This window comes from Nerophis lumbriciformis, linkage group LG33 (assembly GCF_033978685.3).
Source record: "Nerophis lumbriciformis linkage group LG33, RoL_Nlum_v2.1, whole genome shotgun sequence".
Taxonomy (NCBI): Eukaryota; Metazoa; Chordata; class Actinopteri; order Syngnathiformes; family Syngnathidae; genus Nerophis; species Nerophis lumbriciformis.
This window is the reverse complement of record NC_084580.2, coordinates 21,232,501-21,248,411: the sequence shown is the minus strand read 5'-3', so window position 1 is coordinate 21,248,411 and position 15,911 is coordinate 21,232,501. Positions and strand designations below refer to the sequence as shown.

General features: G+C 37.2%; 1 protein-coding gene across 1 annotated transcript in view; it reads left to right on the top strand.

The window, feature by feature from the left end:
- The window catches only part of LOC133575720 (uncharacterized), a 118,572-nt gene that overhangs the window by 64,051 nt on the left and 38,610 nt on the right, over window positions 1–15,911 (top strand). The window contains exon 3 of the mRNA XM_061928519.2: window positions 14,897–15,911. This exon is cut by the window's right edge and continues 126 nt beyond it. Within this exon, the coding sequence (XP_061784503.2) occupies window positions 14,897–15,911 (1,015 nt within the window). The remainder of the gene's footprint in view (window positions 1–14,896) is intronic.

Genomic DNA, 15,911 nt, shown 5'->3' with positions numbered 1-15,911 from the left:
GCTTATGTAGACACTTACATCATGTGTTGTCTTCATTATAACACTTATATAAGGCTTTTTAAGTAATATCGATAGTAGGCTAATGTAGCTAATATAGACACTTACATCATGTGTTGTCTTCATTATAACACTTATATAAGGCTTTTTAAGTAATTTTGATAGTAGGCTAATATAGCCAATATAGACACTTATATCATGTGTTGCCTTCATTATAACACTTATATAAGGCTTTTTAAGTTATTTTGATAGTAGGCTAATATAGCCAACATAGACACTTACATCATGTGTTGCCTTCATTATAACACTTATATAAGGCTTTTTAAGTAATTTTGATAGTAGGCTAATATAGCCAATATAGACATTTACATAATGTGTTGCCTTCATTATATCACCTATATAGGGCTTTTTTGTTTTTTTGCGGCTCCAGACAGATTTGTTTTTTTGTATTTTTCGTCCAAAATGGCTCTTTCAACGTTTTGAGTTGCCGACCCCTGCCCTTGGTCTAAAACAGGGGTGCCCGCAGCTTGTTTTATGCGTTTTTTGATTATTCCCATGCTTATGTCTACAAATCTGTTGCAATTTGGTACGTTTTTGGGTGTGCTAAAGCCTTCAAATATCTTATTTGGCGGTATAATAATAATATTAAATTTCATAAAAATGTATTAATTATTATTTATTTATTTAATTAATTGGGATTTATTGATTATTATTAGTAAAGAATAATGATAAAATGATATGTAAAATCTCAAGAAGGTTAGATTAGCCAAGAAACGTTCATTTCAGAGCCCAATTCTTACGCAAGACAATTTAAAAGTCTTTATAAATGTATAAAATTACAAAAAAAGTTATTTTAATAATTAAAAAAATGCAATCATCATAAAAATAATATATAATTAATCTAATTTGCTTTAATACCTGTAACACAAACCTAATAGGTGAATGTTTTGTTCTGATTTAAGTTTAGCATATAGTTACCTACATTGTACTGGTTTTAGTATCTTTAATATACAAATTGAGTGTGTATTCTTGTGTGTCTCGTCAAATGTATTTGGGGGAACGAACTGAGCAGATGAAGGGTTTTTCCATTCATCAATTAGGCAATACAACACAACAAAGCAGGGCTTATTCAACTGGCGACCCGGGGGGCCATATCCAACCCAGGAGTGACACGGTACTGGCCCCGAGTTCTGTTCAAAACTTGGGAGACGAACATTTTTGCAGCCGATTCCGAAAAACAGTAGAGTGCTCCTGTTGTGTAGAGGAGCTTGGACAAGTGGAAACACATTGATCCTTGCATTGAAATTTTAACCTTGCTAGCAAACATAGAACACTGCGGTCCAAACTTGTGAGTTACATAACGGAGGCGTTCCTCAAGGCACCCCTTTAAGTCCTCTCCTTTTAGGCAGTATAACTAATAACTAAATTACGTTTGTAAATTAAATTAAAAACTAAACTAAGCTAAACCAAACTATCCATCCATCCATTTTTCTACCGCTTGTCCCATTCGGGGTCGCGGGGGTGCTGGAGCCTATATTCCTTCTTTCTCTGTCTGGGTGTGTGTTAATTCAGGAGAGTACAGCCTGATCATGTAAGGAGATGTTCATGTGTAAGTGAGGTGAAAACAACCTCTATATGTTGTAACTTAAAAGTTGACATAAAGATAGACATGGAGTCTCTCCTCCAGGATAGAGCTATCACTTTTGCATTCCAAAGTCTTAATTTATTGCCTCTTCTCGTGAGAGCGTTAACCCAGTCCATATGCGAGTGTCCAACTAAGGCTCCTTAATTTATTATGAACTCAACCATCCATCCATCCAACCATTTTCTACCGCTTGTCCCTTTCAGGGTCACGGGGTGTGCTGGAGCCTATCTCAGCTGCATTCGGGCGGACGGCGGGGTACACCCTGGGCAAGTCGTCACCTCATCACAGGGCCAACACAGATAGACAGACAACATTCACACTCACATTCACACACTAGGGCCAATTTAGTGTTATAAGTTCAAGTTAAAGTGCCAATGACTGTCACACACACAATTATTCCCTGCATTTGACCCATCACCCTTGATCACCCCCTGGGAGGTGAGGGGAGCAGTGAGCAGCAGCGGTGGCCGCGCCCGGGAATAATTTTCGGTGATTTAACCCCCAATTCCAACCCTTGATGCTGAGTGCCAAGCAGATAGGTAATGGGTCCCATTTTTATAGTCTTTGGTATGACTCGGCCGGGGTTTGAACTCACAACCTACCAATCTCAGGGCGGACACTCTACACCAGGGGTCACCAACGCGGATCCCGCGGGCACCAGGTCGCCCGTAAGGACCAGATGAGTCGCCCGCTGGCCTGTTCTAAAAATAGCTCAAATAGCAGCACTTACCAGTGAGCTGCCTCTATTTTTTAAATGTTATTTATTTACTAGCAAGCTGGTCTCGCTTTGCTCGACATTTTTAATTCTAAGAGAGACAAAACTCAAATAGAATTTGAAAATCCAAGAACATATTTTAAAGACTTGGTCTTCACTTGTTTAAATAAATTCATTTATTTTTTTTTACTTTGCTTCTTATAACTTTCAGAAAGACAATTTTAGAGAAAAAATACAACCTTAAAAATTATTTTAGGATTTTTAAACACATATACCTTTTTACCTTTTAAATTCCTTCCTCTTCTTTCCTGGCAATTTAAATCAATGTTCAAGTAAAACATTTTTTTTTAATTGTAAAGAATAATAAATACATTTTAATTTGATTCTTCATTTTAGCTTCTGTTTTTTCGACGAAGAATATTTGTGAAATATTTCTTCAAACTTATTATGATTCAAATTCAAAAAAATTATTCTGGCAAATCTAGAAAATCTGTAGAATCAAATTTAAATCTTATTTCAAAGTCTTTTGAATTTTTTTTAAACATTTTAACAAAAATGTAACACACTAGTTAACAGCACGCAATGCCAGGCTTCCCACTAACTGACAAAGAAACAGATAACAGATTTGATGTCCAGTTCAAAGTGTGACGTGATTTATTTAAAAATTTGAGAGTTGACTTTTGTATTTTACATGAGTCATTATTTGTACAAACATGGTATGATTTGTTAAAACATGTTAGTGGCTAGCTCGTTAAAATGGGATATTGTGATTTCACAAGACTGTCTTAGAAGTGACCATTTGAAAATGTGCAATTTGAAAAATGTGCACTTAGAGAAAATATAAAAATAAAGTGTTGCATTTTGATATTTATCTGTTTCTATATATATTTATTGTGAGAAATCATTAAGATGATCAGTGTTTCCACAAAAATAAATATCATTAATTATTAATAATAACATAGAGTTGAAGGTAAATTCAGCAAATTGGCTATTTCTGGCAATTTATTTAAGTGTGTATCAAACTGGTAGCCCTTTGCATTAATCAGTACCCAAGAAGTAGCTCTTGGTTTCAAAAAGGTTGGTGACCCCTGCTCTAACCACTAGGCCACTGAGTTGCGTCGCACTGCCCCAGCTCTTGTTCTCTGGAGGGGTCACTGAAGGTATCTGCAAGGTGTTTGGTCGATTTCCCCCTTGGTAGAGACTCGGCGTCCACCTTTCTTCTGCCCAAGTAGCTGCTTGGGGAACTCGAATGGGTTCCTTATGAAGGGCACTCTCCTCTTAGCCCTCTCCCTTCGCCTCCTCCTGTGTTGCTCGGCTCTGCGGAGGGTAAGAAGCTTCTTCCGTAAGATGCAGCGCAGCTCTGCCAGTTGCCCGCGCCCGTCTTCACCAGCTGCCTTGTACTGCTTCTTTAGGGTTTTCAGCTCTATTCGAATGTTATGGATTTTCACTGCCCTGCGGTTTTTGGAGTATGGCTTCTTTTCTCCTCTACCTTCCTCCACACCAAACCTCTCCACCCCCATGCTAACTATGATAAAAAAAATAAATACAATTAAATTAAATTAAATTTAAAAAATAACTAAATAAAATAATAAATAAAACAATTAAATTAAATAAAAAACTAAGCTAAACTAAATAAAATAAAATATAATTTAATTTAATTTCCAACTCTCCAAAATGTCTTCCAATATCCCCATTGTTATCTCTTTCATCTTACCCTGTGCTGTTTGCTTTAACCTCGCCACATCAAACTACAGTATAGTATCTCAAATTACCACTCCAGTCATTCACCATTGTTATGACGAATTGTCGCTGCCTGCTGTAATTCCTCGCGCAGTTTTCCCTTTTATTTAATATTTCAAATATTTTCCACAGCTTTAACAATTCCCATAATTGTATCCGTCATGCTTGTTTTGCTTGTCCTGTGCAGTTGAGCACACATGCAAGAACAATGACCATTTTGTCCAATGTCCGTATTTATTCCTGACATTTCGGATTGTTTTGTGATTAATCACTGAATGGAGAACTGAGGGTAGGATTAAATAAGTTATCTTCTTCCCACTCTCTTTCAGTCAAAACTGGACAATCATGCATTACATACTATACAATACCTTTTGCACTATATTAATTTATATTATTATATGTTGTCAACTTTGTACTTTTTTATGTCATTGCCTGAAATAAATAAATAAATGGAAAAAAATAAAATAACTATGAGGCCCTTGTTCTCATTACTTTGCACTGCTTCCTGTATTTGAACTACTCCTGCGTTTCCGTTCAAACTTGTAACATTTGTAAAAAAAAAAAAAAAAAAAAAAAAAAAACTAAAAATACTGGTTTTATTAAATAAATATAATTTATTTTAAATATGCGCAGTTTGTTGTAATGTATCAGTCTTTTTTAATGTGTAATGTCAACCTGTTGTCAATTATTGCATTTGTATTTATTTATTTATTTTTGGGGGAATTTTATAAACCTATTGTCAATTATTAAGTCGTATTGTCTTGCATACTTGCCAACCTTGAGACCTCCAAATTAGGGAGATTTTGGGGGCGGGGCCGGGGGGAGGAGTATATTTATAGCTAGAATTAACTGAAATTCAAGTATTTCTTATATATATATATATATATATATATATATATATATATATATATATATATATATATATATATATATATATATATATAAAATAAATACTTGACTTTCAGTGAATTCTAGCTATGTGTATATATATATATATATATATATATATATATATATATATATATATATATATATATATATATATATATATATATATATATATAAAATAAATACTTGACTTTCAGTGAATTCTAGCTATGTGTATATATATATATATATATATATATATATATATATATATATATATATATATATATATATATGTATTTTATTATATATATATATACATATAAATAAAATAAATACTTTACGCTGTTAATTCTAGCTTTGTGTATATATATATATGTATTTTATTATATGCATATACATATAAATAAAATAAATACTTGAATTTCAGTGTTCATTTATTTACACATATACACACATAACACTCCTCTCTACTCATTGTTGTATTTGAAAGTGCAATGCTTTGCAGCCAGTAGCACAGCCTTTGAAGGAGCATAGGTATGGGCAGTGTAATATTCTGGTTTGGAGTCTATAACCAGGCGAGGTGACGAAGTTACGTCTCTTTACTTCATACTTCAGAACCGACTCCCACACTTGTCCATGACAAATGTGTGCTTTGTTTTAAAGATGTGATATTTGCATTTACACTATATGAAAAAAAAAAATTGGAAATTAATTTTACCTTTGCAAACTCATTATACTATTGGCTAAGTTGTATATTCATAAATGTAAGTTTCTCAATACCCGACCTGTTTTTTTGTGCCTTTAAAAAAGATTTAGAACTCTACATTAAAACACTCTCTAACTCTAACAACCAAAAAGCTGTGAAAACGATGATGCCGTGCTCCAAATTTGGATTACCGGTATTTACGGAACTTGTGTGAGCCTATGGCTTTACATTTTGTTACATATATATATATATATATATATATATATATATATATATATATATATATATATATATATATATATATATATATACATATATATATATATATATACATATATATATATACATATATATACATATACATATATATATATATATATATATATATATATATATATATATATATATATATATATATATATATATATATATATATATATATATTGCATTCTTCTTTAGTTGCTTTATTGAGTTTACAAACCCCCTGGCGCTATTTTGTACTGTTTTTGTACTTATTTTGATTTTTTTTTTTGATTTTTTTTTTATTGTATGTAAATGTTGAAATAAAGGTTTTGAAAAAAAAAAAAAAAAAAGAGGGTTGGCAAGTATGTCGTCTTGTTCTTTTAGTGACGTCATGACATGATGATAGCCTCGTTTCTGCCCAGTGCTTAATAATTCATAAAAATATTATATTAATAATTTGCATACAATTTTGTCCAGCACTTTAGCAGTCAACTAACGTGAGGCAAATTTAATACAATTGATAAAATAAAATAAAATTCGCAGTATCGCCCGCCCTAAATTGTGTCTGCTCGGTGGTCACGTGACAAGAATGGATCAGTCCATTTTGAGCTGAGGGGTGTTGCAGTACAAAAACCTGCGTCTAATACGTTGCCCCAAAATATATGGAAGGAAAAAAATGTGTATGTATTAATTAACGTCGATACTTTATGGTGGTTGTTCGTGCTCAATCAACAGTCGTGTGAGTGTCATTGTCTCGATCCCACGGAATCAAAACGCCCATTACCGACGGAGCACTACAAATAACAATGCGCATGCGTACACCTGCCGCCATCTTGTCAACATAGCTTTTGTGGGGAAAAACAAAATGGACAGTTGCTGTAAATATGAAAATATTATTTCAAAGCGATTATGTGTCGGTAAAAGAGCGTTTTATTCATGTCAGGAAGACTCGCACGGTGAAGCTTCTCAGGCTGGGTTAGCTTAGCTTGCTAGCTGGCCGCCAACAAAAAGTGTAAAGTATTGGGATAGTGTGAAAATGGGCGAGAGAAGGATAGCAGAGTACGAGGAGGAACTTTCTAGAACAAAAGAGCAGAACGAGCGACATCAACTACTGGACTCTGGACACAGAACAGGTTTGTTTACTTACTATATCAACATTAAAATGATTACAGACTTGAGTATGTTAGCCCTGAAATGAAGGGAACTTTGGGTTGTCATCCACAGAAAGAGAGGTTAGTAATATTAATTGGTGTGGACCCCTGTGAGGGTTGCTATGACTGGGTTGCAACAGGTGTAAAAGAAAGTGCATCTCTATCCTCCTTCAAAACCGCACTAAAAGAACACCTTCAGGCAACTTAAGTTAAAGTTAAAAGTTAAAGTACCAATGATTGTCACACACACACTAGGTGTGGCGAGATTATTCTCTGCATTTGACCCATCACCCTTGATCACCCCCTGGGAGGTGAGGGGAGCAGTGGGCAGCAGCGGTGGCCGCGCCCGGGAATCATTTTTGGTGATTTAACCCCCAATTTCAACCCTTGATGCTGAGTGCCAAGCAGGGAGGTAATGGGTCCCATTTTTTTATAGTCTTTGGTATGACTCGGCCGGGATTTTAACTCACAACCTACCGATCTCAGGGCGGACACTCTAACCACTAGGCCACTGAGTAGGTGGCTTAAACCCTTGACTAACACCCTCCCCCCACCACATCCCACCTCCCCGGATTGTAAATAACCAAATGTATTTCTAATGTATATAATTGTTCTTATGCTTTCTGAACTCACTATGTTCTCTGCTTGCTGTACATATCCTACCAAGTCAGTCCTACACTGTTTCAATGTCCATTTCTCTGATGATGCAATTGTTGATGACTGAAGTGCTGATATCAACCAAACCCTCCTCATCCCCCCAACCCCCCGATTGTAAATAATGTAAATAATTCAATGTATATACTCTGATGATTAAAGAGGAACATTATCACAATTTCAAAAGGGTTAAAACCATTAAAATTCAGTTCCCAGTGGCTTATTTTATTTTTTGAAGTTTTTTTCAAAATTTTACCCATCACGCAATATCCCTAAAAAAAAGCTTCAAAGTGCCTGATTTTAACCATCGTTATATACACCCGTCCATTTTCCTGTGACGTCACATAGTGATGCCAACACAAACAAACATGGCGCATAGAACAGCAAGGTATAGCGACATTAGCTCGGATTCAGACTCGGATTTCAGCGGCTTAAGCGATTCAACAGATTACGCATGTATTGAAACGGATGGTTGTAGTGTGGAGGCAGGTAGCGAAAACGAAATTGAAGAAGAAACTGAAGCTATTGAGCCATATCGGTTTGAACCGTATGCAATCGAAACCGACGAAAACGACACGACAGCCAGCGACACGGGAGAAAGCGAGGATGAATTCGGCGATCGCCTTCTAACCAACGATTGGTATGTGTTTGTTTGGCATTAAAGGAAACTAACAACTATGAACTAGGTTTACAGCATATGAAATACATTTGGCAACAACATGCACTTTGAGAGTGCAGACAGCCCAATTTTCATCAATTAATATATTCTGTAGACATACCCTCATCTGCTGTCTTTTCCTGAAAGCTGATCCGTCCAGTTTTGGAGTTGATGTCAGCAGGCCAGGGAAGCTAGGGTCGATATTCTTCTCTTGATCATCTTCGGTGGCATAAGGGACGGTGTGAGCCAAGACATCCAGGGGGTTTAGCTCGCTCGTCTGCGGGAACAAACTGCCGCCATTGCTTGCCGTACTACCAAAGTCCTTTGTCCCTGAATAGCTCAAACACTCCGGCAGATTCAATGGGGGTCTGGCGGCAGATTTGTTTGACTTTATCGTTGGAAATGCATCTGCTTTGAGTGTCGCAGGATATCCACACATTCTTGCCATCTCTGTCGTAGCATAGCTTTCTTCGGTAAAGTGTGCGGAACAAACGTCCAGTTTCTTGCCACTTTCGCATCTTTGGGCCACTGGTGCACCCTCCGACAACACACCGACGAGGCATGATGTCTCCAAGGTATGGAAAACAGTCGAAAAAACGGAAAATAACAGAGCTGATTTGACTCGGTGTTTGAGAAAATGGCGGATTGCTTCCCGATGTGACGTCACGTGGTGACGTCATCGCTCCGAGAGCGAATAATAGAAAGGCGTTTAATTCGCCAAAATTCACCTATTTAGAGTTCGGAAATCGGTTAAAAAAATATATGGTCTTTTTTCTGCAACATCAAGGTATATATTGACGCTTACATAGGTCTGGTGATAATGTTCCCCTTTAACTTGTGTGATGACTGTATTATGATGATAGTTTATATTTGTACCATGAATTTACGTGGACCCCCGACTTAAACAAGTTGAAAAACTTATTGGGGTGTTACCATTTAGTGGTCAATTGTACGGAATATGTACTGTACTGTGCAATCTACTAATAAAAGTTTCAATCAATCAAAATGGACTTCTACCCGGAAGTGGGAAAACAGTGGTGGTCAACCAAGCCTAGTTGGCTGTTGTGCAGCAAGCAGCGCTCAAACTATCTGAGGACGCAAGAGGCTTAGATCTTCCTGCAAAAAGCAGATGCCAGCAAAAAATTCAACTATGCAATGGAATAGATCCCTAATCTTTATAAAAATAAAAAAAAGATTTGTCGAGTGATATCAAGGACTATCTGTAGATGAAAACTTGGAATAGCATACAGGGCTCTTCTTAACCCGGGTTCGATCGAACCCTAGGGGTTCAGTGAGTCAGCCTCAGTTACAGGAACTGAAGCACAGGTGTCAAACTCAAGGCCCGGGGGCCAGATCTGGCCCGCGACATCATTTTATCTGGCCCACAAACACCTGGAAATGATATGTGTCAATTAAGTACTTAATATTTTCTCACTAAATGTCATTGATTTTTTTCAATTTGACAGAAAAAAATATATGTACTGCTTGAAATTGCATACCTTTTCAACTTTAATAGTATCCAATATTGCAAGAAATATTACAGTATATTACCATACTTTCCAAACATTTTTTTCTAACTAAAAATAAATACTTAAATATCTGCCTGACTTAAGATTTTACAGCAAACTACCCATCAAATGAATAAAAAGGACAATACATTTTACGGTGTTCTTTACAGCATATTACTGTAAATTGAAAAAAACTTTAAAAAATTTGCGTTAAAATTCTGTTGACTGAGCTGCGATATTTTTACGGTAAAATATTGTTTTTAACAGTGTATTACTGTAAATGGAAAAGCGATACATTTGTTTTTAGGGTAGAAAAACTGGCAGTTAAAAATGACCTTTTACTGTTTTTCCATTAACAATATAATGTTGTTAAAACCAATAGTAAAATTCTGGCAACTAAGCTTCCAGATTTTTCCGTAAAAAACAAAACAGTGGTACTGTTTTTATATTTACCGTAAAATGTTGTAGGGAATAAAAAAAAAACACTATTTTACAGTAACATTTTGTAAATGTAAAGTTTTTACTGTAAAATTGACAGTCTACTTAAAAGAATTTATATAATTAATAATGAAATCCAGAGGCAAATTAATACATTATCACTGTTACAAGCGGCCCTCTGATGGCAGCCATAACTGCCATGTGACCCTCAATAAAAAACAGTTTGACATCCCTGTAGGGCTGGACGATATATCGATATACGCGATATATCGTGGGTTTGTCTCTGTGCGATATAGAAAATGACTATATCGTGATATTCGAGTACACGTTCTCACGCAGTTGCTTTTAGCTGCGGGCATTACACTACAGGTTCTTCTCACTCCTTCTTGTGTCTCCTTCTCACAGACAGCAAGCGCACCTTCTACAAACCCCGTTTCCATATGAGTTGGGAAATTGTGTTAGATGTAAATATAAACAGAATACAATGATTTGCAAATCCTTTTCAACCCATATTCAATTGAATGCACTACAAAGACAACATATTTGATGTTCAAACTCATAAACTTTATTATTTGTGCCAAAGTAGTTGGGAAAGGGCATGTTCACCACTGTGTTACATGGCCTTTCCTTTTAACAACACTCAGTAAACGTTTGGGAACTGAGGAGACACATTTTTGGCATTGTCTTGCTGAAATAAGCAGGGGTGTCCATGGTAACGTTGCTTGGATGGCAACATATGTTGCTCCAAAACCTGTATGTACCTTTCAGCATTAATGGTGCCTTCACAGATGTGTAAGTTACCCATGTCTTGGGCGCTAATACACCCCCATACCATCACAGATGCTGGCTTTTACACTTTGTGCCTATAACAATCCGGATGGTTCTTTTCCTCTTTGGTCCGGAGGACACGACGTCCACAGTTTCCAAAAACAATTTGAAATGTGGACTCGTCAGAACACAGAACACTTTTCCACTTTGTATCAGTCCATCTTAGATGAGCTCAGGCCCAGCGAAGCCTACAACGTTTCTGGGTGTTGTTGATAAACGGTTTTCGCCTTGCATAGGAGAGTTTTAACTTGCACTTACAGATGTAGCGACCAACTGTAGTTACTGACAGTGGGTTTCTGAAGGGTTCCTGAGCCCATGTGGTGATATCCTTTACACACTGATGTCGCTTGTTGATGCAGCACAGCCTGAGGGATCAAAGGTCACGGGCTTAGCTGCTTACATGCAGCGATTTCTCCAGATTCTCTGAACCCTTTGATGATATTACGGACCGTAGATGGTGCAATCCCTAAATTCCTTGCAATAGCTGGTTGAGAAAGGTTTTTCTTAAACTGTTCAACAATTTGCTCACGCATTTGTTGACAAAGTGGTGACCCTCGCCCCGTCCTTGTTTGTGAATGACTGAGCATTTCATGGAATCTACTTTTATACCCAATCATGGCACCCACCTGTTCCCAATTTGCCTGTTCACCTGTGGGATGTTCCAAATAAGTGTTTGATGAGCCTTCCTCAACTTTATCAGTATTTATTGCCACCTTTCCCAACTTCTTTGTCACGTGTTGCTGGCATCAAATTCTAAAGTTAATGATTATTTGCAAAAAATGATGTTTATCAGTTTGAACATGAAATATGTTGTCTTTGTAGCATATTCAACTGAATATGGGTTGAAAAGGATTTGCAAATCATTGTATTCCGTTTATATTTACATCCAACACAATTTCCCAACTCATATGGAAACAGGGTTTGTACATACGTCACATACTGTCACGTCATACGTCACATACGTATACGCCCTCATGCAGCAGACAGGTAGCAGCATGGCTAAAGTTAGCTGTGGTGCGAGGGGTAATATGAGAGAAAGAAGGTGCAAATTTGGTAAGAAATGAAGGAATAATTCATTCCCAAGAAAAACAGTAGGGGGTCCATCGTCTGGCGGTGGTTTGGCTTCAAGTGGGAATATGTCGAACAGACAACCGTAATTTGTCAAGTGTGGGGCGAAAGCGTTGCTATAAAAAGTAGGGATGTCCCGATCCGATATTGATATCGGAAATCAGTCCGATATTAGCCAAAAAAGTGAATATCGGATTTTATCGGACTGAATCTAAAAACTCTGATATAAGCGCTCCGATATAAGCTGTCCATTTACCGCTGCAGCATGTCAATAATAGGTGACTCTGGTTTGATCACACACCAACACAGTAGGTGGCGGCAATGCCCCTAAATTAACGTTGGTGCCGGCCGCGGAAGAAGAGCGTCTCTGATTCAGCATGCACAGCCCACGTGATCACAACAACGACAACGCGTGTGCTTGCAGCAAAGTGTAGTGATGTCGGCTGTGTGGAAGTATTTTAACCTAAACTCGGACAAAGACGTTGCCGCTAAACGCAACATTTGTCAGGCGCAAGTGTCCCGTGGAGGGACACTTGGACATGCAAGGTTCAATACAAGCAACCTCATCGCACATTTGAAAAAACACCACAAAAAAAGAACATGAGGATTTTCGCGAGAGCAGCAAGGCGAAGCGAAAAAACCTCTAGCTCGCTTCAGCAACCCACGCTGGCCGAAAGCTTTGCAAGACGTGACAAACTACCACGGGACAGCAAAAAGGCAATGGCCACAACAGAAAAGATAGCCCAGTTTATTGCGCTTGATGACCAGCCCCTGTCGGTGGTGAGTAATGTCGGGTTTAAACGCTTAATGGAGCACCTCGAACCTCGCTACATTATTCCTAGCCGTTGGACAGTGGACAATATTGTGTTGTTTTTGTCCCTGCCCACAGTTGTTTCCAACATATAGTGACAGTAAAAAAATAACTGAAGTGAACTTGAGTTGTTTGCACTTTAAAACGTTTTTTATTTTTTATTTTTTATTTATTTAGGTTATTTTTCAGGGTCTTCTCATTTATTTTTAATTTATTCTATTCAATTGTATAATTATGTTGGTATTAGTGGTTATTTTGCACTTTAAATATAACATTTTGTTTTTATTGGATTTGTTGAGGTAATACTCTTATGTTGAAGGTTAAAATTTATGTAACCAATTGGTTAATAATAAATGGGTCAGTTTTTTCCTATACCTACTCTTGCTGACTATTGTTTTCTGCTTTAACACTACAACATCAGTAACAGTAACTTCACTTTATCAAGCCTTTTCTAACATTCCACACAACAAAATAAGGAATAAATATATGTATGATTCGTGCCTATATCGTATCGTATTGATATCTGTATCGGCCAATACTCAAGGCTACAATATCGATATCGTATCGGAAGTGAAAAAGTTGTATCGGGACGTCCCTAATAAAAAGTAGCATTACTGCTAATATGTAGCATCATTTGAAAAGTCACCTGCTAGAGAATGAAGAGTGCTTGAAACTCCGCATGTCAACATCTCCGTTCGGTGCCACACCATCAATATGCCGAGGCAAACATTTCCACATCAACACCGTATGAAAAAAAGAGTCAACAAAAGGAGATAACGTCCGCACTAACCTACCACATAGCGAAGGACGAACACTATTTGATTTCCTATTATGCAGCTCATTTTTATTTGACACTTATTGAAATATCTTGTGTGACATCATGTTTTAAACTAATCGATTGTTTTAAAATGTCTCTGACAATCTTGCACTTTCTGTTTTGGAAATGACATGAATGTTTGTGCCACTGCTTAATAACTGTTTAATAAATACACTTTTGCTAAATTGACTTAGTTGTGATTTCCCTCTGCATGAAAGTTTAAAAGTAGCATATATTAATGCAGTATGAAGAAGAATGTTTTAATGTAAACACATAGAATCATCATACTGCTGTGATTACATGCATCAAGTGTTCATTCAGGGCTAAGGCAAAATATCGAGATGTATATCGTGTATCCCGACATGGCCTAAAAATATCAAGATATTTAAAAAAAGCCATATCGCCCAGCCCTACATCCCTGAACTAAAGGTTCCAGGAACTCAAAAGTGTCAAAACTTTTGGTGGAAAATTTGATCTGATTTTAAAAAAATCAAATCAAATCAAAAATTTAAAACTGATTTTTATAGTTTAGCACCTCTCTGTGTGCAATTTTTGTATATATGTATATAGTATAATATTTAAATAACACATTCAGAACATTCGTTCTCAGGACTGGACTGTGCACCATGCCTCCTTTTGCACTATTTTTCTTTTCTTTCCTTCCTATGTTTTGCATATTTGTAGACAGTCGTACTGATACTGGAGTTGCTTTTAATATCATTGTACCTGTGTATTGTATAGTGACATTAAAATCTCTATAAAATCTCATGTGAATGAGCATAGCTGGGCTTCTTCAAAACACATTTTTTCTCTTCTTGTGACTTGCAGACGTAAATGAAGACCATCTTCCCCCTGAGCAGCAAGTGTGGAGTTACAGGATGGAGCAGGAGGATCCACAGCCCCCCCACATTAAAGAGGAAGAGTCATTGCCTCTCCGAATTAAAGAGGAAGAGGAGGAACACAGCATCAGCCAGGAGTTAGAGCATCTTAAAGGAGTTGAGGAGTTCCCAGTGATTGGTGTCCCTGTGAAGAGTGAAGGGGTCAAAGGTGAAAGTGAGGAGAAGAGAGAGGCGGAGCCTCCAAGCAGCAGCTCAACACAACACATGACAACAGAAGCTGATGGAGACCACGGTGGAGGATCACAAGCAGACAAGCTCTTAGCTCCACTATCAGATAGTGAGGACACAACGTCACACTCTCCTGACACCGATGATGAAGACTCTAAAGATGATAAGACATGTCACACTGACAACACACACTTCAAATGTTCTCACTGTGACAAAACGTTTAAGGACCGGAGTAATCTAAAAAGACACATGAAAAGTCACACAGGAGAAAAAACATTCATGTGTTCAGTTTGCGGTAAAAGATTCTCGCAGAAGTCCCATTTTAAGGAACACACTAGAATACACACTGGAGAAAAACCTTTTACCTGTTCAGTGTGCGGTATCCGTTTTAGACGAAATCCACATCTGAAAGTACACATGAGAATGCACACCGGGGAAAAACCGTATTCTTGTACGATCTGCAACAAAAAATTCTGTGACCGAACAACCCTGGTGGTACACACTAGGAGTCACACTGGGGAGAAACCTTCTTCCTGTTCAATCTGTGGAAAAGGTTTTGTACAAAGTCAGTATCTGAAAATTCACATGAGAATACACACTGGGGAAAAACCCTTTCGGTGTTCAGTTTGTGGTAAAGGATTTTCTCGGAAAGCACATTTGGCTTTACACACTAAAACACACACTGGAGAGAAACCGTGTTCTTGTTCAGTGTGTGGTTTAGGTTTTATACGAAATGCAGATTTGAAGAGGCACATGAGAACACACACTGGAGAAAAACCGTTCACCTGTTTAGTATGTGGTAAAAATTATAGACAAAATCGGGATTTGAAAATACACATGAATAGACACACTGGGGAAAAACCTTTTGCTTGTTCAGTATGTGGTAAAGGTTATAGACAAAATCGGGATTTGAAAATACACCTGAGAAGACACACTGGGGAGAAACCGTTCGCCTGTTCAAGCTGCAACAAAAGCTTTAGTAAACAAATAACACT